The following is a 26,208-nucleotide window of genomic DNA, read 5'->3' as shown; positions in this document are numbered from 1 at the left end:
GGCTGATGTCAATGTAAAACTACTTCAAAACAGATAAAGGTCATTTTATTGTAATCAAGAAAACAGACAACAAAGAAGACATTACTATCCTAACCATTGGATGTACCAAACTATAGTGCATCCAATTTCATTTTTTCGAAAAGATATTACTGGAGTTCAGATACAGATTGAGGTCAATCCATTAGAAGTAGGTGATTTTAGTATTCCATTTTCAACAATGAATAAAAATAAGAAGATAAACATTAGAATAGAATAGCATTAGATATCAAATGGACTAGCTTTCTTCAGACAAGAAGGCTCCATACAAGCTTCCAAAGAAGGGAAACAAGCAATAGTCCTACCTAGGTGTGGCACCTATGAACCACAATAATGTCCAGTATGGCGTGATGACCTTAGGGGTAAAGTAGTGGCATTCATATTTTGGTAGCAACAAACAGCTCTCTAATTTGACTTCGGGCCAACTGAGTAAGAGGAAAATAATGCCTGGTACTAGAAATCTAGTCATCTACCCATCGATCTTGGAGAAAAACATATGACTGACTGTCACTTAATTAAACCAGCGTAATCCCTATCTACATTCTAAATATTTGTCTTTATACCCACAGATGAGTATAGTTCTTGGCCTTCATTAAGGACAACAGAAATGGCACTACAGAACCCACAACAATCAAAACCCAGAGTTGTGGAAACCAGTCCCAAGTGATACATCTATAACACAACTCCTGCACCTAAGACTCAAGGATCTTTGTAGAAGAAAGGGGTAGAAGGATTGTAAGAGCCGGAGTTCTTTGTGGGATTGTGTCTTCTATAAATGTCAAGGAAGCTACACCTGTGACATTTTACCAATGTGACTGTTCAAACAATGTCTGAGAAAAGGACGGTACCAGTAGGCATGGTACCAAACATGGAGGAGGGAAAGCTTATAAGATCTCAACCTTAGAAAAAGAGCTACAGGTCAAAACATACAGATATTGTATTGTATTCATGCACATATTATATAAACTAAACAGGGTGTGTGTGTGTGTGTGTGTGTGTGTGTGTAAAACAATATTTTAGGAAGAGACCATAAATTTGAATGAGAAGTGGAGAGCAAATGGGAGAGATTAGAGGGAGGAAATAGGAAGAAGAGGGGAGACATTTTATAATTATTATGTATTTTTTTTAAAAAATGAAACCAATAGACAAATAAGTGGTATTTGCAAGTTCTCTAAAGGGAATGTGTACATATCTGACAACTGCTTAATACAATCAGATAATACAAATTTGAATCCTGGGCATCTCTTCATTGATCTAAAAACAAACTTTGGGCCTGCCTCAAAACAATTTGCTAGACTTTGCTGACTCTCCATGGAATGTCTTACCCTCTCTGAGGAGTAAATGGGAGGGGATGGAGAGGAAGGTGGAGGGAACAGGAAGAGGGGAGGGAGTGGGATCTGGGTTTGGTGTGTAAAATGAGAAAATAAAATAGTATTTTAAAATAAATTAATTAATTAAAAAAATTAAATAAAAAATGAAGTCATGCACGTCAGTGTGAAAAACAAACAAACAAAAACAGGAAAAATGATGTCTGGTGTGGGAGGTCCTTTTGTCTATGTGCAGTTTTTATTGGTTAAAGAATAAAGCTGTTTCAGCCAGTGGTTTAGCAGAATAGGGCAAGGTGAGAATTCCACGCAGAGAGAGGAGGAGAGAGTAGGCAGAGCAAAAGAGAAGTCATGTAGCTATGGCAGGAGATATTTGCCAGATCCTGGACAGAACCCTACTGGTAGGCCACAACCACATGGCGGTACACAGATTAATAGAAATGGGTTAATTCAAGATGTAAGAGCTAGCTAGGAATACACTAGAGTCACTGACGAAGCAATATTGCAAATAATACAGTTTCTGTGTGGTTATTTTGGGTCTCCACCAACAGATGTCTCTGTAGTACAGGTCACATGCTAAATTAACAATCAGATTATTTTTTGAACCACAGAATTCTTAAAAACATTGACTAAAGAATTATATTAATCGGGTCTTAATTAGCAACCCATCCTTTAAAATATTAAACAATGTAAGGTAAATTGATTTGACAATGGGCTAAACTAAATCTCTGCCTTTCTATTTTTATCCATGCTTCCATTGTGATCTTCAGAATAACTATTTTGTACCGTTTTGCTATGGTAAAATATTTTAACTTTACATTTGAACAACTATTCCTATAATTTTACTTCATTTATATAAAATTGAACTGCTGTGGAATCTGGCAAAGACACAAATTTTTTATAAATTCAATGTGTCTTTAAAATGGAACATAGTAATAGCATGTATTGGGAAAATTGTATCTAACACTAGACAAAGATGCTATCCTTATAGATACTTAGAAAGTCGGGAATAGACAATATGAGCTTCCTTCAAGAAAAAAAGTATCTTTCTGTAGAAAACATTATTCTCTTATAACACAATAAACTGCATATAATTTACATCATATAGATAAGTCTATTCTTTTTATTTCCTTAAAGCAATTTCATAGTAAAAATTAATGATTTATTAATTTTGATTATTAGTATATTACAACAATTTTACTTATTGCTCTCAGACTTAAGTGATTAAAAAACTGGAAGTATCTCAAACACTTTCTGAAATAGACAATAGCACACACTGTGACTAAAGTTAATGTCTATAACAAAGTCACTTGTCTAGAGATGTCATTCTTAACCAGGTCTATAGATCATGGCATCCCATGATAATGTCTGTCAGAGAGAAAATGATTACTGACAGGTGCTTAAACCAAAGAGGTTGGAGTTACCTCATTAAAATATAGTATCTCACATTTATCTTTTTCCATTTAATCATGGTAGAAAATTGAGCTAAAAACACTTCTTTCATAAATGCTTATGGGGAAAATGCTAGAAATGGAATAAGGTATAAATTTAAGTTTTGATGAGACAAGTTAAGAAACCTTATGTTGCCTGCCAAAAAAAAATGTGTCCTTTCAAAACTGAATGAAAATGGGTTTCATCCGGAAGTAATGGAGCTGAAACTAATCCCATAATTTACTGATAGCTTAGCATCTCACTACAAAGATGGCTGAGTTCTAATTTGCTGAAAATCTTGTTTTTAAAATAACTTTATTTTCCAAAAATAATTCTATTTGCTAATTACACAATATGCTAGGCATAAAAATCTACTGTGCATATAATTATCTTGAGAGAGGGTTAGCTACTGAAGCATGTAAGACTTGAGTTATATATGTGTGTTCTGTTGTCAAGGCAACTCACAGTGTAGCTCCCAAACAATGTTGTAATGATTCTCCCAGATCAGCCTTCCAGCTGTGTTCTATGTGAAGACAAGAAATTGAGACAAACTTCCATGATTGAAAATATTCCATTCTGTAAGTTGCATATATATATTGTAAAATATATATATTTGAAAATTCTTTAATTGAAATTATCCTGTACAGAGAATAATATCCACTCCAGAAGTTATAGGTTAAATAAAAAGGTGCCAGGGTATGGGATACCTTCCCTAGGGTTGTTAGTCAGAGGAGCGCCAGAGACCACGCAAACAACGCAGGCGATGTCAATTGCTCTTGGCCATCCTCCATAGCTTGAAGGTAAGACCCTGTTGCTGAAGATACTACCCTGATGGTAACAGGACATTAGGAAATTAAGTTGATACTAAAGGAAAGTTTCTTCCCTGTTAGATAGCTTTCAAAATACTAGACAGTAGTGTCTAGGCTGCAAGAGAGGCAGATCATCAACAGTCTTACATGGCTATGAACTCTGGGAGATGTAAGAACATAACTTCTGATATGAGATGATATCCCCAAGGAAGCAATATTGGCATGACTGTTATGAGGGTAGCCAATGACTTTCTGATTAGATTTAAGCCCCACTCTATGGGAAGAAACCAATGCATGGTGCTGTAAATTTGGCCAAGAACTCATGGTTTGGGAGATCATGGCCCTGGGATACCTACTATTATTATTCTGCTAAATGTACAGAGTGCCTAATTGTCCTCATTATCTAAATTTTGCTGTGCAGTGAACAGAAGTTTACACAAAACCTTACAACTGGTCAAAGAGAATATCTTCAAAGTGCTTAGCCAAAGTGAGACAACTCTGGGGATCAGGGATCATTGCATTGGAGGGAGAGGCAATATTGTGAGAGCCAGAGGTCAGGAAGGACCATGGCACACAATGTCTTCTGGACGTGACAGAGCTGTTGCTCTCGTGAACTTATAGCATCTGCGATTTCATGCACAAGACCTGCGTGTGCTCAAGGCAGTCAATGTTCTAACACAGAGAGGAAAAACAGCTTGTAAGCCTCACCCCAACCAAAATAAATGAGTTTTTAAATGTTACATTCTTAATTTTCTCCCTCAATTAAGAAGTAAATTCTTGCCGGGCGATGGTGGCGCACGCCTTTAATCCCAGCACTCGGGAGGCAGAGGCAGGTGGATCTCTGTGAGTTCGAGACCAGCCTGGTCTACAGAGCTAGTTCCAGGACAGGCTCCAAAGCCACAGAGAAACCCTGTCTCGAAAAACAAAAACAAAAAACAAAAAAAAACAAAAAAAAAAAAAAAAGAAGTAAATTCTTTGACTTCAATGTCTAAATAGTTGGGTTCAAAGAAATAAATTAACAGATTTATTTCTTAACTACAACACTGAAAAAAGCAATGCACTATCATCTTAGATGTTGTTGGAAATGAACATAACTTCAGAGGAAATGTTTGTTGTACGGAAGATGTCCCTTGGTTGGACACTGTCTAACAATCATGAGACCCTGAGTTAAGTCTCCATTGACGAGAAGGAAAGTCACAAAGCAGAAGAAAAAATAGAAAAGAAAAGCAAGGGGAAATGGATAAAATGTTTTTTAATTATTTAAAAATAATTGTCTGGTTTAAAACACACAATAAGAAAAAATAATTAAAAAATATGTAAAATTACAATTTCCCTGCTCCATTTTTCTCCTGTTTCAGCAATGCAATTATTTGGTGCTTATATATGACCTGGTGGGCTCCATCTCTGAGCATGACAATATTGGAGAAAGGCTCAGAGAAAACTATCTCATTTTTTTATTCTTTGTTAAGGTCCTTTTTGTCTCCAAGATATTAGATCCCTTGCACATGAAAATCAGAAGGGACCAGTGACCACTATAGAGGGTGTACTCTGGAGGTTTTGTTGTTGTTCATGGGAGACCCTTTTGTCTAAAGGGAGGAAGATTGGTGGTATTGTATAAATAAATCCTAGGGATCACTGGTGTCAATTTTTCAAAATGTAGAATTATAAATGATCTGAAAATGAAAAAAATCATTGTCCGGGTACATGCCTTTAATCCCAACACTCAAGAGGCAGAGGCAGGTGGATCTCTGTGAGTTCAAGGCCAGCCTGGCCTACAAGAGCTAGTTCTAGGACAGGTTCCAAGCTACAGAGAATCCCTGTCTCAAAAAAACAAGAAAGAGAGAAAGAAAGAAAGAAAGAAAGAAAGAAAAAAAGAAAGAAAGAAAGGGAAAGGAAAGGAAGGAAGGAAGGAAGGAAAAAGGAAAGGAAAGGAAAGGAAAGGAAAGGGAAGGAAAGGAAAGGAAAGGAAAGGAAAAATCATTCTCATTTAATTTAAATATCTATAGTCTGGAACAATTCACCATGACCAAATGACTACATTACTGTTTACACAATAATGTACTCCTCCTTAGAGAAGCATTATTTTAAATCATGTGTCACAACATGTACATCTTATTGTACCAAGTTAAAAATACTAATTTTCTTATATAATTTTATATTTAAAATAAAAAACACAAGATCTGTCTCATATAAACTGCACTGATTGAATATGTATCGATATCCCCACATGCCTATGTGATATAGGTTTTTGATAAACCTGGAAGTTAATGAATTTTTTTTCTTTAATATCCAACAGATTTTATATCCTCTATAAAATAGTTCATTCAGAGATAAGAAAGCTAGGAAGTCAGAGGTTCTAAAGTAAACATGACTTGGAGCCATGTCTCACAGAGTACCAGGAAGCATTAACTATCAGTTTTCTGCACAGAATGTTACTAACACAGGAGAAGGCAGCCCCTCCTTCTCCAAGGGAGTGTGTCTGAGTTAAAGGACACAGCAAGCTGCATGTCTTCTTCGCCTCACTGCAAGGGACAATGTCTCCCAGATCTCTGATGGCAGACACTTGTGTTCAGATTTCTTTAAAATCTGAAACTGGCAGAGTTTCTGTATCCCTATAAACACTGCCCCATGACTCACAATGACAGCCCCAGACAGTGACATAAGATGCAACTGAGAAGAATTGCCTCCCATGCACTTCTAAGACTTTAATCTTATTTTAACTTTTGTTAAGCTATAAAAGGTAGAAAGTCAGGAAAGGAGCTAGAGACCAACTCTCAGATGTTTCTCCAGCAGATGGCCAGGCAGATCTATGCATTTTTACATATGGAACGCAGACTTTTGACCACATGTGGATGGTTTGGAATTATTAACAGAGACACAATCTATAGGAAATGTCACCTACTTAATATTGACCTTATGATGCCAAGAATTTCCCACATAGTTCCTACTGTAGTTGTTGTTGTTGTTGTTGTTGTTGTTGTTGTTGTTGTTTTGGTATGGTTTGGTTTGGGATGTTTTCTGTTTTTTTTTGTGTGTGTGTGTGTTTTGTTTGGGTTGGGGGGCATGGGGGGTTCAAAACAAGGTTTCTCTGTATTACAGCTCTGGCTGAACTGGAACTCACTTTGTGGACCAGTCTGCTTCAAACTCATAGAGATCTACCTGCCTTTGCATCCCAAGTGCTGGAATTAAAAGTGTGCACCACCACTGCCTGGCTCATAGTTCCTATTTTTTAGACGTCTTACAAAGGTTTCATTTTCTGGATCATGCTAAGAGACTAAGAATGCAGATTCATAAACCTGTATATCAGAATATCACCTGGCTGACAAACAATTAACATTTGACAAATGACAGCAACAGTATTTGAAGCACTATCATTAACCTTGTAAAAGAAAATAGATTTAATGCAATAACTGCTAAATATCCTAAATAAACCACCATAAAATAACATATGACATCAATAATTTTTCACACTTGGTTAACAATTTGATTCTGATGTGAATCCTTCATGTAATTTTGTTGGCACATATGTGATATGTGATTAATGTATTAAAATATACATATCATTATGTCATTTTATAATTAGTGATGTTTAAAAGCAAAGCAAAGCTACCTAGATTCATACGAAAGCTATGTTTTTTTTTTTTAAATCACTAGGGGTGATCTCTAATCTCCCTGTTACTCAGTAGGGTGTAGAGATAGAACAAGTGGTTAACAGGAATGGATGAAGAGCTTTAGCTGGTGGTAAAGTCTATGGTGCTACAGTAGACACTTGAATATTATATCTGGATAAGTCTATAACATAATAAAGGAAATTGATATTAATCAAATCTTGACCAATCAATGACTGTGGCAGGTAGTTGTGCACATAATCTCATTTCACCTTGACTTTGATTTATGCAAACAGAGGAAAAAATGCCCAAACATAACAGATTTTAAATTTCCAAAGAAGGAGAATCTAGTGAAGTCTAAATCAAAACTATAAGTCTTCTTGACAGTGGACAAGACATCTGAGATCATATTCAACCCTCGTGATGAAAAGGATGTCAGTCATCATGACCACGATGCTTTTGTCCCAGTATCCTAATCTAGGAGCAGTTTTTCTTTTAGTAAAAACATGCATTTTCCCATTAGAAATTTTATACGTATAACAAAACTATACTAGATACTAGAAACATAAAAATCACTGTTTCAAAGCCAACACTGACCTTCTGTTCCAAGAGCAATGTGTTTGTAGGGATTGCTGCAAAAGCCTTGTAGCTTGACTTGGTCTTGTATTGCTACAATGGGTAACCAGAAAGCAAAAGTAGAGATGAAAAGGGAGAAGAATATGACATAACTGTAGGTACTTCTATCAAGTTAAATGACACATTAGGTGAAAAGAGGGGTTATTGACCACAACTTGTTTTTGAAAAGAAATTAGTCCATCACATTAATATTTTGTTAGATTGATAAGAAACACACGATAACATGTTAGCTTAAAGATCCTGAACAGTTACATATTATTTAGTTTTATAACTTAAATTATCCATTCCTACAAATTTCTAGACAAATTTCCCACTAACTGCATTATATCAGAGAATTATAATTCTATAATGATTTAGGAGTTGGATTCTTAGGCAAATATACAGCCATTATTGGCAAATATGCCTATAAATTTAATTGTATTCCTGATACATATTTGCATCATTCATCAAAATGGGATTTTACTACTCAAAATTTACTAGCAGTTTTAAGTTGGTTTAGGTTGAATTTTTTAGGCAAGGTCTCTCTACATAGCCAAAGATAGGCTTGACCTTTTGTCTTATCGGTCTTTTGCTTGTATATTGTGGTTTCCGATTTTGTGGTTTTGTGGATTTTGTTTCTTGTAGGTTTTTTGGTTGTTAGTTATTTGGTTTCTTGTTTGCCTATATGTTTTTTAAATAAAGAGAGAAAGGGTCTGTAGAGTTGCATAGGTAGGGAGGTAAAGAGGATCTACAAGGAGCTGAAGAGGGGGAAATGTGTGATCGGAACATACCGTATGAAAAATTTTTTCAATTAAGAACAAAACAAAACTTGAGTTTTATGGATGTAATTATAATAAACTTGGTTAAGCTTGTATGACGGGGCTGAATCTAGCACATCCATTTTCCTAAGAAGGGACTGGGAAGAATGAATGCTTTAGTGACATAGAGGAAGAAGAGCAGTGCACAGTTGAAAGTCAGAAACACTCTCGTTTCCTGTTCTGTTTTCTTCTTTTCCTTTCTGTCTATTATCTTAGATATAGTGAAATTAGCAACTCAAGGCCAGGATGTCAGGAAGCCACTGTAGCCTGTCTATCACAACTCTCACTTACACATACTCAGGTGCAAACAAATGCACTTATTTACATGCATACACAGATTCCTGTCTATTCATGCATATATCCAACCTCTCCTACAGAAAAACAAATTCAACAACATACACACAGAGACCTCTGCATCTGAGCACTTCTCTCATTAGGGAATAGACTCTGCTTATTTACCTGCTACTACTTTCTTTTCTCCAGATGACTCTTTGCTATAAGAAGCAACAGCATTTCAATCTTCTGTAAGCCTCCCAGCTCCCCTGCATCCTGTACTTTCACCCCCTCCTACGCATGAGAAACAATTTCTAGAGGGTACCTGAGGTCACTTACAGTCCTAGCATCTTCATTGATCCTGCAATGCTGTCACCTCTAGACAGCAATGTGTCTGGGTAAGGATTTAGAATGAAATGCAATTTTTATGAATATTTACACAAATTTATAGAACCCTGCAACTGAAGACTCATCAAGAAAATTTGCAGTCAAATGATGTATCCAAGACTTGAGTATTATTTCTATTCAATTTCATCTTAGAGAATTGTGTTCTCATTTTAAACTGTAGAGATGAATTTTTATATTCTTTCATGAGTCATTTTTGCTAGATGTATTATCTTTATCATTATGCAAGACATACATCAAAGATGGAAATCTCTAAGTACTGAGTTCTTCCAATGTGGTAGACACTAGAACATCTTGTCAATATTATTAGATATAGAGTTCAACTAATGAATTCATTCAACAATTGCCTATTGAGTAGCTACTCTGAGGCATTCAGTGCTCATTTTAGCTATGTGCCTTTCCCAGATTTTCAGTCTGAAAAATCATGCTTGTTGTTGTTTGAAAGAAAATGGCCCCTGAAGGGAGTGGAATTATTAGAAGGTATGGCTTTGTTGGAGGAAGTGTGTCACTGTGGAGGCAAACTTTGAGGTCCTATATATGCTCAAGTCACACTCAGTGAGACAGACTGTTTCCTGTTGCTTTTGGCTCAAGATGTAAGAATTCCAAGCTCCTTCTCCAGCACCATGTGTGCCTGTGTGCTGCCTTGCTTCTCACCATGATGATAATGGACTAAACCTCTGAAAGCCACCCAAATTAAATGTTTTCCTTTATAAGAGTTGTCATGGGGAGCAGAGAAAAATATACAGCTCAATAAAAATCAATAAAAATAAAACAAAAGAGTTGTCATGGTCATGGTGTCACTTCACAATAGAAATCCTACCTAAGTAATTATTGCCATAAAAGATGCTTTCAAACTCAGCATCTTTTCTCTGAGTGTCCTTAATATTTTTTGATTTCAACATGGAGTTTTATTCTAATTTGTAACATAATTCTTCCCAGCATTGCAAGGCTTCCAGGTGCTATGCAAAACTCATTGATTTCCTTCTTTGGTATAAATTTGAACTCTTCTAGAAAATATCATTTGACATAACTTAAATTATATTACAGGAATCACCATCAGCAGGGCCAGAGACGTGGTTTAGTGTCTAAAGTGACTGCGAACTTCACAGGGTCTGAGTTTGATCCCCCCCCAAACCCACATGAAGTTTGAAGGAGAGAATTAACTCTACAAACCTGAACTCCAATCTCTACCCACTTTCGCCCTGACACACACACATACACAGCCTATATACATACTCACCCACACTCACAAATACAAAGCATGCCTACGCAACTATAGCAAACATGAGGGAACTAATTGCCTTCAGCTTCACAGTAGAAATGAAAAGCCAGCTCTAAGTAGTTTTCTAAACTTTCCCACCAAGCAATGACATCCACTATAGATCTGTCATTTGTAATTCACTTTCAATTAAGCATAAAGAAATAGTTCTTAAATATATACCACGCAGTGTAAAGCAATATTAGGTTTAGAAAGGAAAATGGATCTTATACTTGTTTGCAGAACTTTTCTTGCTCATGCTGGTTGTGAAGTTAATGGTAACAAGAACTGACTCTCAAAGCATCTGAAAATGCTATAAAAGCTGCCAATGGAGAAAAGCAATCAGTAGTCCCACCCAGCTTAAAGGACTACAAATCCACTAATGACTGACCAGCCAATGGTGCAACAGTGGCATTTTCATCTAGGGGGTGAACAGCTGCTATCTACAGACACAAGGCCTTCATTCAAAAGAGAGAATCCATGCCTGGTACTGTAAACCTTGCCAACTACCCTAGGGTCATAGACCCTAGAGGAGAACCTACTAATGCCATTTCCTTAAATCAACATAATTTCTAAATATGTTCTAACTATGTATCCTTATACCCACAGAGAACTGTAGCTCTCACCAGTCATTAAAGAAGGTTCTTTTTGTAACAGATGGAAGATTACAGAGATCTACTAGTTGAAATACAAAATATAAGTGGTCAGGGGGGTGCTCAACCACAATTGCTACATCTGCAATGCAACCCCTACATCTTAAGGCTCAGAGAACATTGATGATGAGAGAAAGGAAAGATTGTTAAGAGCCAAAGAACAAATATGCTACTGTTAAACAGTGTCTTCTTGACTTGGCATGAAAGTCATCCCCATGAAATCTCAGCAATATGGTTGTCTAAATTCCACTCAGTATGACAACATAGATGGAGGAAATTTCAGGAGCTTATACCTCTAGATGAACAACTATGGCCAATCAATGGTTATTGAGAGAGGGGTACTCAGTTTTCTTGAGGAATAAGTTCTCTGATAGGTATTTAAGACCAAGTATTCAGGCCTAAACCCATCTACATACAAGCATACATATGATACTTAATACAATGTCATTAATTTGACAGGGAGTGGGAGAAAATTTAGAAAGAGCTTTAATGAAGACAGGAGATGTGAAAATAATGTAAATATTGTACTTGTATGAATTTCCCCACCCCCCAAAAAAACTCCAGTAACTTCAATAAAAAGAAAACTTCCAACAGCTTCTTGTCTTCCTCAAAGTAAAAATCAGAGAGACCTCAGAGTAGATAGACTCTTGCTTCCGGTCTCTCTTCCTCTTACATCAGTATCCTCTTGCTCACTACACATCCCAATATTCGATCTGAATCTGTTCCTTCTACCTATCAATCACATACTCTTTGGCCTCAGGGATTTTCCTCATTACATACTTCCTGCATGGTAACTTTTCAAAGAAACAATTTCAACCACCTCACACAAATTGGAGACAGTGCCCCCTTTTTGTACTGACCCTTTCTAGTCTATATTCTTCCTTATATCATTCCTGACCCTCTAAGACAATACTTGACTTTCAATTTGGGAAATGGATTGTCTGCTTTCTACCACAGAATGTATACCTTCTTGGAGGAGATAATTTTGCACTTCTTTTAGTTTAATATAATGTTATAGTTAAGGGAAGCATATTAGATGGGCATACATGTTTATTGACTGGGTCACCCAGATGGGTTTTTTAGATCATGTTTCCTATCACTCATATTTAAAATCTTATTTGGTACTACAAAAATGGGGAAAATCACATCCTGCCTGCTTCACCAAGTTTCCAATATAACAAAATTGGAAATGTTTGTATGCCTTAAAGGAATGAGAGTTTAATAAATAGGACACTGGCTACGAAGTCTCATGAAGCAGTAAAAGCTCCCAACTGATCCTGTAAACAAGCTAAGTCCAAATAGCTTTAAGCCAGACCATTGGAAACACTCATTTGGAAGAAATTTGTAACCATTTTCAGTGAGTACTAGATTATATGAGATTTTGATATAATAGTCTCTCTAACTCTATGTGGCTGGGAACCCTGACTGCTCTTTGGACTGGAGAGGGAGGGGGAGAAGAGTGGGAGGAGGGGGAGAAGGATGGGAGGAGGGGGAGAAGGATGGGAGGAGGGGGAGGGAAATGGGAGGCTGGGAGGAGGTGGAGAAGGATGGGAGGAGGAGGAGAAGGATGGGAGGAGGGGGAGGGAAATGGGAGGCTGGGAGGAGGTGGAAACTTGTTTTTTTTTTCTTCCTTTTCTCAAGAAAAAAAAAAAAGAAATACCATGGCAGCTCACTAGGAGGGGAAAAAAATCAAAGCATTTTTAAAATGACAACCAATTATATTTGGCACTCAAACACAATCTTGGGTGAATATTGTACCCCCATCTTCCCAAAGAGGAAAAGGGTCTCAAACAATATAGCGGTTGATCAGGGAATAGTCTTAGTAACTTTCAGGGAGTTGCCCATCCTGTCCAGGGCAATGAACATAAAAAAGACTATTTTAAACTATATCTGAAATTAGCATGTCAATTACACCATATTAATGCAGTACAAGTATGACAATGACAAGGAGCTTCAAACAAATTTTTTATCTGAATTCAGCTCAGCATTCTCTAGTCATTCCATTTTACTTTAATATCAAAGGACAATAGGTACAGCCCAGACTTTGAACTGATATCCTTCAAGCATTTCTGTTTCGGTCTGTTGACTACCTGTGTTTGAGGAGCCCTATCGGTTTGGTGCATAAAGCTTAAATAAATTTGAAGATTTTTTTTTTACTTCAAAAAAGAGCAGCTTGCTTGGATTGGTACCAATCTAGAGGAGTGAGGCAAGAAATAACTTGTAAAAGAGAATAAATTCTTTGCTAACTCAGAGCGTTTTCTCGTTTCCCCCTGCCTTCTGTAAAATAATTTCAACAGCTTAAACAAAGTAGTCAGATGCAAAACCAAAATTGAAATGTAGTTCATCTTTGCTGGTGTCAATTTGGATGAATTTCTATATTCGATAACTCCCAAGAAGGGTAGTTATTAATAAAAAGTGAGTTGGCTTTCTAACTTTAAACTAGAGAAATGGAGTAGTAAGAAGGAAATAAAAACTAAGATGAAAAGTAAGAGCATGTCTCAGAAACATCTTCCTGGCAGAAGTTATAAATTTGTGTGTTAAAATGTTTTGCAAACAAAGGTATAATTTACTATTCTGACTGAGAGGTAAATAGTTCTTGCCATTTTCATGGTCACCAACTTCAAGAAGCACATCTGTGACTACAATTTCCTTAACTTAAGGAAGGTCAGACAAATAAACCTAGTACTGAAATGCTCCAAGATTGAGAAAAGGAAGCAAACCATGGAAAAGTAGTTCTTTGACATATGGGTCTTTAATTTATCAAAAGTTTTCCAGACTTATCCTCATCAAATGCTGTCTATATCCACTATAGGATAAAATGTGAGCAAAGAACACTAGAGCACACATAGAAACACTTTGAACAAGTTCCTATAGTGAAATAACTTTTCAGAAAGGATAATGAGTAATTTAAGTGTATGGCAAGTGTCCTGGTTAGTTTTTGTCAACTCAACACAAGCTGGGGTCATCTGAGAAGAAGAAATCTTAACTGAGAAGATGCCTCCATCACATTGGCCCTTGCGTAAGTCTGTGTGGCATTTTATTTTATTAATGACTGTGAGTGGCACCATTTCTAGAAAAGGAGTATTAAATTGTATATATATATATAAAAAAAACTGCCGGGCGGTGGTGGCGCACGCCTTTAATCCCAGCACTCGGGAGGCAGAGGCAGGCGGATCTCTGTGAGTTCGAGACCAGCCTGGTCTACAGAGCTAGTTCCAGGACAGGCTCCAAAGCCACAGAGAAACCCTGTCTCGAAAAACCAAAAAAAAAAAAAAAAAAAAAAAAAAAAACAAAAAACTGAGCAGCTGGGCATGGCAGCACACGCTTCTAATCCCAGACCTTGGGAGGCAGAGGCAGCGGAACTCTTGTGTTTGAGGCCCACCTGATATACAGAGTGAGTTACAGCACAGTCAAGACTGTTACACAGAGAAAACCTGTCTCAAAAAATAAACAAAATCAAACTGAGCAACTATGGGGATCCGGCCAGGAAGCCACATTCCTCCTTGCTCCCTGCCCCAGTGCCTACCTGGATTCCCTTCATGATGAACTATAGGCTGTAATGTGAAATCAGCCTTTCCCTCTTCACACTGGTTTTGGTGATAGTATTTTATCACAGCAATTATAAAGCAAACCAGAACATCAAGAAAGCACTGAAGAATGATTCTCAGCAGCGGAGCATGGGGGTGGATGTCTGCCCTGGGGAGGCTGAAGCAGGAATTACAAATTCAAGGGCTCATGGTCTATGTAGGAAGACCCTAACTTAAATTTAAAAAAAAAAAAAACAGCAAATCACCCAATTCAGTAAAGGATTAGATGGAAAAATTTTAGTACATAAAACACAAATTTCACAACCATGCATTTATATTCAAATGTTAACAACTTTTTCAAGATAATTATCTATTAATTCTTTTTAAAATTATCACAGACTCTTAAAGCTAGTACAGTGATAGGCACACAGTGTCTAATGTGTACTTTTTCAGTTGAAACAATATATTGTGCGTTTATCTGTTTCCTTAACCTCGCATTCATAATTCAGTAATAAAAGAATTGAAGTCACTCTCTGTTATACTCAAAAACCTATAAACTGTATTCTTCAAGTATATGGAACTAAAAGGTCCCATGTGCTACTAACGCAGGTACTTTCATAGTTTTACTTTACTTGCCCAACTACTATCCAATCCTGAGGGCAATAGGATCCATTCCTGAGTCCTTTGAGGCTAGATGGGAAGCTGCCATGGCCTAGTGTAGAACTGCATGCCCCAACAGGCCTGAATCATGGAGTCCCTCCTCAAATGTTCCTTCTCTCGCACTAATAAATGCCATCTTGTACCCTCACTCGGCAGACTATTTCCGAACGCTTCAAAACCAACTTTACTTCTATTTCTATTTCTTTGTGCTCAGTTCGTTCATTCTTTCTATGCTGGATAATGTTAGATGTTAAGTACTTGCAATAAATTAAATATTTTTACATATAAAAAAAGTTTCTATTCCCTTTTACCTTCAATGTATAGAGTAACATCCAATTTTATTTAACTTGCAGCACAGGGAGCAATGAAAAGAAAATCAGCTTTGCAGGAAGGAAAGGAAGGTGGGGGGAAAAGCCTTTCTTGGAATGAATAAACAAAGGCAAAGGAAATAGAACAATTTCAAACTGATAATGGTTTTATCATGATCCTAGATCTATACTATATACATTATATTAATTATGTCTACTAACTATACTCTCAGTCCAAAGTATTTCAATAGATAATGAGACACTTCTTATTAAGTTACCAGAAATGTAACATATTGTACAATGCTATCTGTTTTTAATTGGAACCAAAACTGCAACCCATACCCAGAAATGTGTGTGTATATATATATATACATATACATATAATTGTGTGCATGTGTGTGTATATCTCCCTGAAGTCAAAGTCATAGTTTCTTCCATATTTCAAAATATACATGCAACATGCAAAAAGAAAATACCTTGGGCTTCTTATTCTCGGGGCCTGTTGACATGGACAGTGCGCAAGGTGTGCTCAGCTCGTTGGTTCTTGTTAGTGAGACAGGAAGTGATGGGGTTGGAACAAGTGAGCTGTGGTTGGACATTGTGCTTCCAGGCGGTCCAGTTCTTGCGCCACTGCCACAACTCGGGTGCAGTACTGCAGGACTAGGCTGGAGTCCCTGGGTGAGGGAACTCTCGGGCGGAAGAATGGAGAGTCCCGAGTTGGCATGAGGCGTAGAGCCAGCATGGGAGACAGAAGGAGCGGGCAGAACTGAAGGGCGCAGTTCCTGGCCTGCTAGTTGCTGAGAGCAGGCTCTTTGGGATCTGTCTATCAGCTCCGAGAGGACTGGGGAGGGGTGGAAACATTTCTCTAGAGAGGAAAGTGCAGTGTTCTCATTAGCAGGAGATGCGGAAGATAAGAAGGTAGAAGGGTGTTTGCAAATATTCCTGCTCCTTTCTGAACCCCTGAGGTCACCATCCTGTCTGCCCTCCAAAGAAGAAAGCGGGGATAAACTCGGTGGGATAGAAGGGACATCAGCAAAACCGAATGTGTCGCTCTGTAACTGGGGTAGTGTCGTGCTGCTCCTCAGTGTGCCTTGTCGTGTTTTCTCTACATTCCTAGAAGCATAGATGCTACTGTCAGGTGCTGCTGGAGAGAGGGGGTACAACTGAGAAAGTGGGGGAGACTTGGAAAAGAAAGGGAGGTGGTAGGATTGGTGGGTCTCTGCAGACGCCTTGTGTTCTTCTTGTTCTGTTGAACCAGCTGTCAAGGAACAACTTGAGAGAGATTTCTTAGGTGTGGGTGAAGATTGCTTTACTTTCTGATCAAGTGTGAGTGTGGAAGAGGCCAGGGAGTTGAGGGAGAAGGTTGGGCATGACGCGGGGGATGAAGGCCTTTGGTGAGAAGGGTTTGATTTGAGGATAGCAGTGAGGAGAGAGAGCCGAGAAGGTACTGAGGACTTCAGCCCTGACTTTGAAAGATTTCCAGTGGATGACATTCGGCTAGAGACAGTGGATAAAGAGCCATGGGGAGATGGGGTAAGTGGTTTGGGACTTGGAGACAGTGAATGCATGACAATGCGGACAGGTATGTAGGAAGCTGAAGGTGACTTCAGAGAAGCACCCGAGGCAGATGAAGGAGAGGTACTCAGATCTTCCCTGGGATTAAGGACATGCGACGTTGGTGTTTTCTTCTGTGCTTCAGATGCCAGCCCAGGTGTGTGATCAGCAACATTTGAGCCACATGAACTAGAACCTGGCAGTTGAGTGGAAGGGGAAAATACTAGTGACGAAGCATCCCTCCATGCAGAAAGGGGGGAATCGTGAGCAGTAGTGTGAAAATATGTAGCTGTTTCTTCAACCGAGGCCCCTGTGACATCCAGCCTGCGAGTGTGAAACTCCTCTAGCACACAGGCTCCGCCGACGTTAGCTGGGACAGGTGGCGTTTTCTGATTAGTTGGAGAAACAAAGGAGAAAGCAGGTGGTTTATGAGCAAGCTGCTCAGAGGTAGTGGGAGAAGTTAGCTAGAGGAGAGAAAAATAGATTGAAATAGGACATTACTTATGAAATTATCAAAATACTCTTTTCACTGTGTGCTTGTGCAATAGCCCTTGTACTACTTTACATGAGATGAGACATCGTGAGCCTTTATCAATAATGAAGGAGTCTATGGTTATTAATGAGACATGGCTTTGAATTTCAAATAAGAAATAAATCGTGAAGTAGTACATCCTATAGCCCATGTATTCCTCCAAACAAAAATCAATATAAATTTTTCATAATTCTGTTGTAAAAAATAATTTACACAAGTTATTTAAAATAATTGTGCAAACTTGGAATTGTACAATCTGAAAGGACTGAAGTTGTCTTCATTACAAATTTCAAACTTAATTTTGGATAATGAAATAGATTTTCTGCCATTGAAAGAATATAAGCCACAGCTTGATGATGACTAGAATCCTAAATGGTGATATATTTCAATTGCTTGACATTCTAAAGACTTGGACTATATGTTATGAATCTGAAAAGGTGCCCAGAATTCAAAGGATGAAGCACCCAACACAAACACGCAATAATAAATTGAGAGAGTGAAGTCTATATCCAAAATAGAGAGGATGCTTTGCTTATTTCCCCCCAATCGCTTGCCATGATGAACATAAAACAGTAATTTAGGGAACACTTAGCCAATGTTTTGGGCTTTTCTGGAACCAATAGGCTCTCTTTCTTATGAAAAGAAGCCAGAGCATTTTATAATCTATTTGAAATGAGGCAACTTCCAATTCTACACCAAAAAAAAAAAATGGGGAAATTTTTAAAACATAATTTTTCTTAAGAAGGAGAGCTAGCCTGTGGAATAGCCTGTGTGTATTCTTATACCACGTAAGTCGTTTAGAATTTAAGGCAAATGCTAAAATCATGCCAAAGTTTATAAACAAAGACTTTAAAACTATTAATTTGATTTTATCAGACTATAAAATAAAGTATGCATGATTAGTGAACTTGAAAAATCTTAGTCATCCAAAATATTAATGAATATTAATATATACATATATATTGCACTAAGTAAATAGCAGCAAAATGCCTATAAACTTAAATTGGCACATCTTGATTTGTAGATAAGACATATTTTAGAATTTTGTTTTATCCATGTAAATAAAATTTCTAACATACACACGATAACAAACTTCATGACATGTAGTATTGAGCCCTAAGAACACTTAAATCTAACAAATTCAAACATTTCATTCCAAACTTCTTAGCCTCTGTGCAAACACACCCCGTATACTTCTTTTATAAATATAAAGATCAGCAAGTTATTTTGTCACATAAATAATATTTGAAATCATTGACAGAGTCCAGAGTATGAAAATATCAACAAAAATAGAAAAGCAAACAGAACTCAATCAAACTGAGAAAGCTTAATCATCCCAGGCAGTTTATCTTGGCACACTGCTTAGCTGATTCATATGGTTGGGAGGATATTTAAATGCAAACATCACCGAATGGGCAACACAATGCTTATGTTACTAAAGGATGACAACATTTTATTTTGAGTTCTTCAATAATTTGTAGTTGGAGTCATATTTAATGTTAAAAAATCATTCTGTCAAAGTTCCTGTTCTTCCAAGGTGTGTGTGTGTGTGTGTGTGTGTGTGTGTGTGTGTGTGTGCGCGCGCGCGCGTGCACGGGCGCACATGTGCTCACATGCATGGGTTAATGCACATGTGTATGTGTTTTAACCATGTGATGCCTTCTCTCAGCATTTCCGTGAGTGATTTTTTTTTTTCCTCACAAGAAGACTGGGGATATTTCAAGTCTCCAGGATGTCTCTGCACACTGTACCTTATTTGGAAAAGTTGTTAAAACTTGCTAGATATTTTTTGTAAATTATTCCTGACTGCCATGAGAGTCCAACTATCTTTCTAGTAATGCTGTTTTCTATGAGCTTCAGCATATGCAACAAACTATCAGCTTATCTCAATTATTTACCAAATTACCAGCATATTAAGAACAGAGGCTCAGTTTTCTTTTACATGTTATTAAAAGCGACCTTCTCCAGGTGAGGTCTTCTAAGTGCCTAAACAGCCTACTGCATTATGGGATATTTTTCCTAATAATAATTCAGAATTTTGTCACACGTTTTAAGAGTTAATTACTGAGAAAATCCTAATATACTGATCCCTAATAATGTTTACTATGTTGGTCTACATGTAATTTTACTTATATTTTCTAGTTGGCCTATCACTATATTTACAATATAACCACCAGTAATTTGCAAGTGCACAATAATATTATTGTAATTTGCACTATCATGTAAGTGTAGCACCATAATTTTGTATACTTTCCATATACAAAGGACTCATCATTAATTTTTTTAAGAAATCTAATTTCTGAATCCATATTATTTTTATTCTTTTTCTAAAAAAAATAGTCCAAGACATAAATGAATAATTTCATGATGAAAGAAGGGAGGGTTGCTCATCAAATTCTCAGTAACTTGGAATGAGCCATTCATTTCACCTCTAAACCCTTTGCTAACATCAGCAATAGTAAATGTCTTCATTGAAATATACAAGATATTTGCGTTCTTCACTCCCCATTAATAAACACTCTGTATTTTCAACCATCTCCTTCTCTCTCCCACATTATTTGAACATTTCTCTAGTTTGACTGGGCTTATTCCCAACACTCTCATTTCCTTGAGCCCTTGACCACATGCTTCTCCCAAACTCATTCTCAGAACACTCTTCGCAAAAGGCTGTCATTACTTTTGGATGTAGTATCATAACTCTAAATGAGAGAAGATGCTTGCAATATGCTATTATCATAAGATAGATGAACTTAATGACTTTATCGTGTATCATCGAGGTCCTAAGTTCTTTAAACAACCATGCTATTAGAGAGCTGCCTTGTGATCATTTTAGCAAATCTGAAGTTAACTGTGGCTTCACCCATTCACTTTCTCGAAAGTGTCAAAGAGAGCTGAGAGTGGCTACATCAAAGCTGAAGTGACTGCTCTGTTTTCTGAGACATGGACACTGCCAGATGCTGGTCCTCCACAACCTCCCCCAGAATCATCACAACCCTGTAGAAAATGCCCCGTTGTCCTAACACATCAATCACTCTAGCATAGAAAGGTGGCCTCCTACCTAATAGCTGTTTTGTTTTTCTCTTTAAGGAACACATATAATGTTACCAGGATGATTCTCAGCCTTTCTTATCTGAACCAATAAAATAATATTGTCTGATATTCTTAATTTTAGCTTTAATCCATATAACTCAGCACCAGTTTGAACTTTTAAAATCTATCAATGGACAACCTGCTCATCAGTGCTACTGTGAACCAAAAGTGTTCCCATCATTACATAGCCCTTCTCTTGCTATTCAGTCTCATCCCCCTAACTTTTTGCTATTTTCCACTTTTGGTTTTGACAACACTTTTCTCTGTCTTAGCATTTTTGTGGGCCTTGATAACAATCTAGCAAACCTGGTCTCTTGTCAACTGCTGTGGGACAATGGTCTTGTACCTTGTCACTTATATTGTCTTGTTTTAATAAAACACTAATTGGCCAGTAGCCAGGCAGGAAGTATAGGCAGGGCGATGAGAACAGGAGGATTTGAAAAGAGAAAAGACAGTCTGCAGTTGTTACCCAGATGCAGAAGAAGCAAGAGGAGAATGCCTTGCTGATAAAGGTACCAAGCCACATGGCTAACACAGACAATACAGGATTAAGATGTAAACATTAGTTAATAAGAAAGCCTGAGCTAATAGGCCAACCAGTTTATAATTAATGTAGTAGACCTCTGTGTATTTCTTTGGGACAGGGTGGGACACAAACCTCTGTCAACAGTCAAAGCTCTGGAAAATCTTCCTTCTTAATCCCACTAACTGTCATTACAGTCCTGGCCATTGTCTACACAAAACTACTGTAAAAGAAAACTTGGCTCCACCCTCTCAGATAATAAGACCACTGCATTTGGTTTGCAACAAAGCCCAAGTACTGGAGCACCACATGAAAGTGGGGTGGACACCCTGCACCTTTCTCAAGAAACATTTGGGTAAGATAGGCACTGTGGGTTTCTTTCACGGCTAGTCATCTGAGCTGGACTTCTCTCCACTTCCACACTGCAACTTTCAAAGTTAATATTCTCCACCAACCCTTAACCTAACACATTTTAGAAGATGAATTTTTTATGTATACTCTAAATCACAGGGGCACTGGCATTCTCTTTAAGTAGTCATCCTTTTTATAGTTTTACTAACTCTCCATATCCTAACGGAATCATAAAGAGAAATTCTCTTGATCTCTTCAGATTTGAACAGTAAGTGTCACTGTGGTGGGTGGTGAAAATGACAACAATCTTCTGGCTTTTACTGAGTCCCTTGTCTCAGAACCTAATCAGTGCTATAATAGCAAATCTACTGCAAGCAATCACTTGGACCGCTGCTGCACCAGGGCCTGCTTGTGCCCCTCTGTGGAATCTCAACTCATACCTCACTATCACTATTCTGCGCTAGGCTCAGGACACTAACATCTGATGTAGTCCTTGCCTCCCCAGATATGGAGAAAATTGAGTTCTGACATCACCAAGGCAGAGACTATCCTCAATGCCTACAGCATTTCCTGAGGAATTTCCAACTCAACCTGATTTTCACATAAGTAATTCCTTTGTGTATGACCACTAGTACAAACCAAGCTATGTGATGGAAATAACCATTGTTCATGAGTAATAGGGATTTTGCCAGCATTTGACAGAGCCTGGGGTCTCTCACTAACTCAGAAAAAAATCCCTTACATTGTATGCACCCATCCTTGCCGTGGAAGGACAGAGAGAATACTAAAGGAGCAAACTCAAACAGGAAGAGAAATGGTGAGGTGGTAGAACAGAGGTTTAAATGAATAAAACTACATGTTCATATTTTTTCTGTTAACTATAAAAATGAACATATGTAAATGTTATCCTCCACCATGAAAGCCCACCTACTGGGTTAAGATTTTAATCACCTGTCATCTACTTGTGCATAGTTAGACTACTTTTGTTCTTTCTGTTTTGCATGCAGTCTTTTAGGTGTGATCATGTACATATTGCTTCCTAGATTTTTTTATGTAAACACACCATATTGCAGAAACTTGTTGGTGGGGTCAAAGCTAATTCTTCCAAAAGTTAGCAGAATCCAATAAGAAGTTTAATACTCCAACTTATTTCAGTCTTCAACATCTAAATTCCTCAGGCTCTAAGCTAACAATAATTTGTTTTAGGAAGTAAAATAACAGCAACATCAGTAATTATGAGACAGTGAACCAGGGCTATCTTCCATGCCCTATTATGGCTCTCACTCAGCTATGAATACTCGGGATTTTTAATATGATACTGTCTTTTCCATATATCTATAGGGAATATATATGTATATATCTGTATATATTTCCCAGGATCATTTGATTAATCATTTATATGATATTTTCTAAGTATTCTCACTAGTTTGAGTATTGTGTTAGGGGCTCAGAAGGGAGAAAAAGCATTGACAACCAACTGTTCTAATGGGATAAAACATACAAAAGTGACGGTGATACAATGTGCTGGTGTGAATAAGGTGTTCTTTATAAAAACTGAAGCCTGGGAATATTAAGATTTATCAAATGCAAGTACTTGCTGTCACTTATGATAGGGATGCATTCAAAGAAATGCTTCCTTACCTGATTTCATCATTGCGCAAACATTATAAAAAGCACAAATAGAGCTTAGACCTCCACATTTATCATTGTGCAGTCATTACAGGAAGCACAACTAGAATCTAGACCTCCACAACAGCATTCGGCACTATAATTTTGATTAGGACCACAAGTGCATGTGCACCTATCACTGACCAAAGTATTGTTACATTGCACATTATTGATCTAACAAATGCATACAGAATTCTGTATTGTAACCTTTAATGTTTTACTTGGTCCAGTTTTTTTGGTCTTATTGTCTACATCCTCTCCACAGTTCTCATATCCAAGCTGTATCTGAACAAATGTATAAAGCCTCTTGCTCTTTTAGACTTTTCATGAATATATGTCTCTCCTATGTAAGTTTTAGTTAAGATTTTTTTATTCAATTATTCGTTTTATTTTCAATAGCTTTTTATTCGCACTTTATTTATTGATATGTTTGCAAACATATTTTCACTTAAACATTCCAATTTCTGGTGTTTTAAAGGAAAATGACTCCTAAAGGGAATGGTATTATTAGGAAATATGGATTTTTTGATGAAGGTGTGACCTTGTAGGAAGAAGTGTGTCACTGTGAAAGTGGGCTTTGAGATCTGCTATGCTCATCCTACTCACAATGTGACACTTAAGTTTCCTTCCTGTTGCCTACAGTTCAAGATGTAGAACTCTCAGGCCCTTCTCCAGCACTGTCTATCTCTATACTCCCATGCCCCACCATGATGATAATGAACTGGAGCTCTGAAACTGTAAGCCAGCCCAATTAAATGTTTTCCTTTATAAGAATTACCATGATCATGGTTTCTCTTCACAGCAATAGATACCCTAACTAAGACAGTTGGTGTCAGGGACTAGGGTATTGCTGTGATAGGTCTATGATGTGGGAATCCCCTCTGAATGCTGTGGATATCATTGGTTAATAAAGAAACTGCTTTGGACCTATAGCAGGGCAGAAATTAGCTAGGCAGGGGAAACTAAACTGACTGCTGGGAGAAAGAAGGGCAGAGTCAGAGAGATACCATGTAGCCCTGCCAGAGACAGATGATGGAACTTTAGCAAGTAAGCCACAGCTATGTGGCAATATACAGATTAATAGAAATTGGTTAAATTCATATATAAGAGTTATCCAATAAGAAGCTAGAGCTAATGGGCCAAGCAGTGATTTAATTAATACAGTTTCTGTGTAATTATTTCAGGGCTGAACAGCTGGGAATGAACAAACAGCCTCCTTGCTACAGGCCTGAATATGTTTTTGTTTGGAAATTTGGACTTTAGTACTTTGAGTTAGGAAAGCCATGGAATGCTTTAAACATTACTTAATGGCTCATCCTAGTAGGAGCATGGAAGACAGTGGTGCTGAGAATGATTTGAACTGTGAGGGACTGGTTCAAGAAGTTTCAGAGGGGCCGGGCGGTGGTGGCGCATGCCTTTAATCCCAGCACTCGGGAGGCAGAGGCAGGAGGATCTCTGTGAGTTCGAGGCCAGCCTGGTCTACAAGAGCTAGTTCCAGGACAAGAACCAAAAAGCTACAGAGAAACCCTGTCTCGAAAATCCAAAAAAAAAAAAAAGAAGAAGTTTCAGAGGAGAATTATTTTAGTATGCTGCCTAGAGATTATTCTTGTGAACTTTGGTAAAGAATGTGGCTGGTTTTTTACCTTTCCAAAAAAGTCTACCTGAGACTAAAGTGAACACTTTTGGATTAATTCCATTGGCAGAGATAATCTCAAAACAGCCTAGTATTGACTCTCTATATAATGTGGTTATGAGTGGTCATTCTTATGAGGATTTGTAATGAAAAGAAGCAAGCTGAAAAAGTAATAGTACAAAATGTTCACTTTGAAAAGAGGAGCACTAGGAGCTAAATCCTGTCTTCAAGAAGCTAAACAGATTAAGAAATGGAATAAAGACGGTAGTTACCTCAGGGAAAGATCCCACCCAGCTAAGTTTCCAATTTGCAAAGCAGAATTAAAGAAAAGCTTAAAACTGGGTGTGGTGATACATGCCTTTAATCTCAGTACTCCAGAAGAAGAGGCAGGCAGATCTCTGAGTTTGAGGCCTGCCTGGTCTACAATTCCAGTTTCAAGACAGCCAAGCTTAGGCATTGAAGGAAACCATGGAAAAAGGATGCTGGTGAAGATATAGTTGAACAAGGGGAACATGTTCCAGTGCCAGCAAGCAGCAGAACTTGGCAGCTTCAGCTGGCCACCTGGTTTGGCTTTAGAGTGAAGGACATAAGAAAAGAGTAACAGAATTTCCCTTAATGACTAAGGAAAGCCACTGAGGCCGGGCATGTGTCAGAGGTGAATGGAGGCCAACAGAGGTCATTGCATGAAACTGTGAAGGTGCAGCCAAGATTGCCTTGGAGACCCCAAGATGATGGAGATTCCAGAGCCCTGGAATACCTGCCAAAGATAGCTGCTAACAGGCAGTGGAATTAGTCCAAGAAAGAGAAGTGTGTTTCAGGCAACAAAGATAAAAGGAGTTGAAGATTTGAAGAACATTTTAACATCAGACATGGAAATATAGACTTTGGAGTTTACCCTGGTGGTTTTCAGTCTTGCTTTGGTCCAGTATTTTATCAGTATGCTCTCTTCCCTACATTTTGAAATGGTAATGTATATTCTCTGCCATTGAATGTTGGAACTATATGATCTGCTTTTTTACTTTGGTTTTACAGGGGATTACAGTTCAGAGATTACATGAATCTCAGAAGAGATTTTGAACTTTAGACTTTTAAATAAGTTAAAGATTGCTATAGACTATGGGGGCTTTTGAA

At 37.7% G+C, this 26,208-nt stretch overlaps 1 protein-coding gene across 24 annotated transcripts in view; it reads right to left on the bottom strand.

The window, feature by feature from the left end:
- The window catches only part of LOC121466166 (muscular LMNA interacting protein), a 233,038-nt gene that overhangs the window by 97,719 nt on the left and 109,111 nt on the right, over nt 1-26,208 (bottom strand). For 13 of the 24 annotated variants that reach the window (XM_041679752.1, XM_041679759.1, XM_041679765.1 and 10 more), the window contains 2 exons: nt 16,203-17,744; nt 7,807-7,878 (listed from right to left, as the gene is read on the bottom strand). The exons of 4 other annotated variants lie outside the window; for them this stretch is intronic. In XM_041679752.1, coding sequence (XP_041535686.1) covers nt 7,807-7,878; nt 16,203-17,744 — 1,614 coding nt within the window. The remainder of the gene's footprint in view (nt 1-7,806; nt 7,879-16,202; nt 17,745-26,208) is intronic. 7 more of the 24 variants (XM_041679753.1, XM_041679757.1, XM_041679762.1 and 4 more) reach the window with 4 other exon arrangements.

The sequence above is a fragment of the Microtus oregoni genome, unplaced genomic scaffold (genome assembly GCF_018167655.1).
Source record: "Microtus oregoni isolate MIOR12 unplaced genomic scaffold, Mior012 000032F_ref0000030, whole genome shotgun sequence".
Lineage (NCBI taxonomy): Eukaryota > Metazoa > Chordata > Mammalia > Rodentia > Cricetidae > Microtus > Microtus oregoni.
The sequence above is the reverse complement of the archived record's forward strand: the minus strand, read 5'-3'. Positions and strand labels throughout refer to the sequence as shown.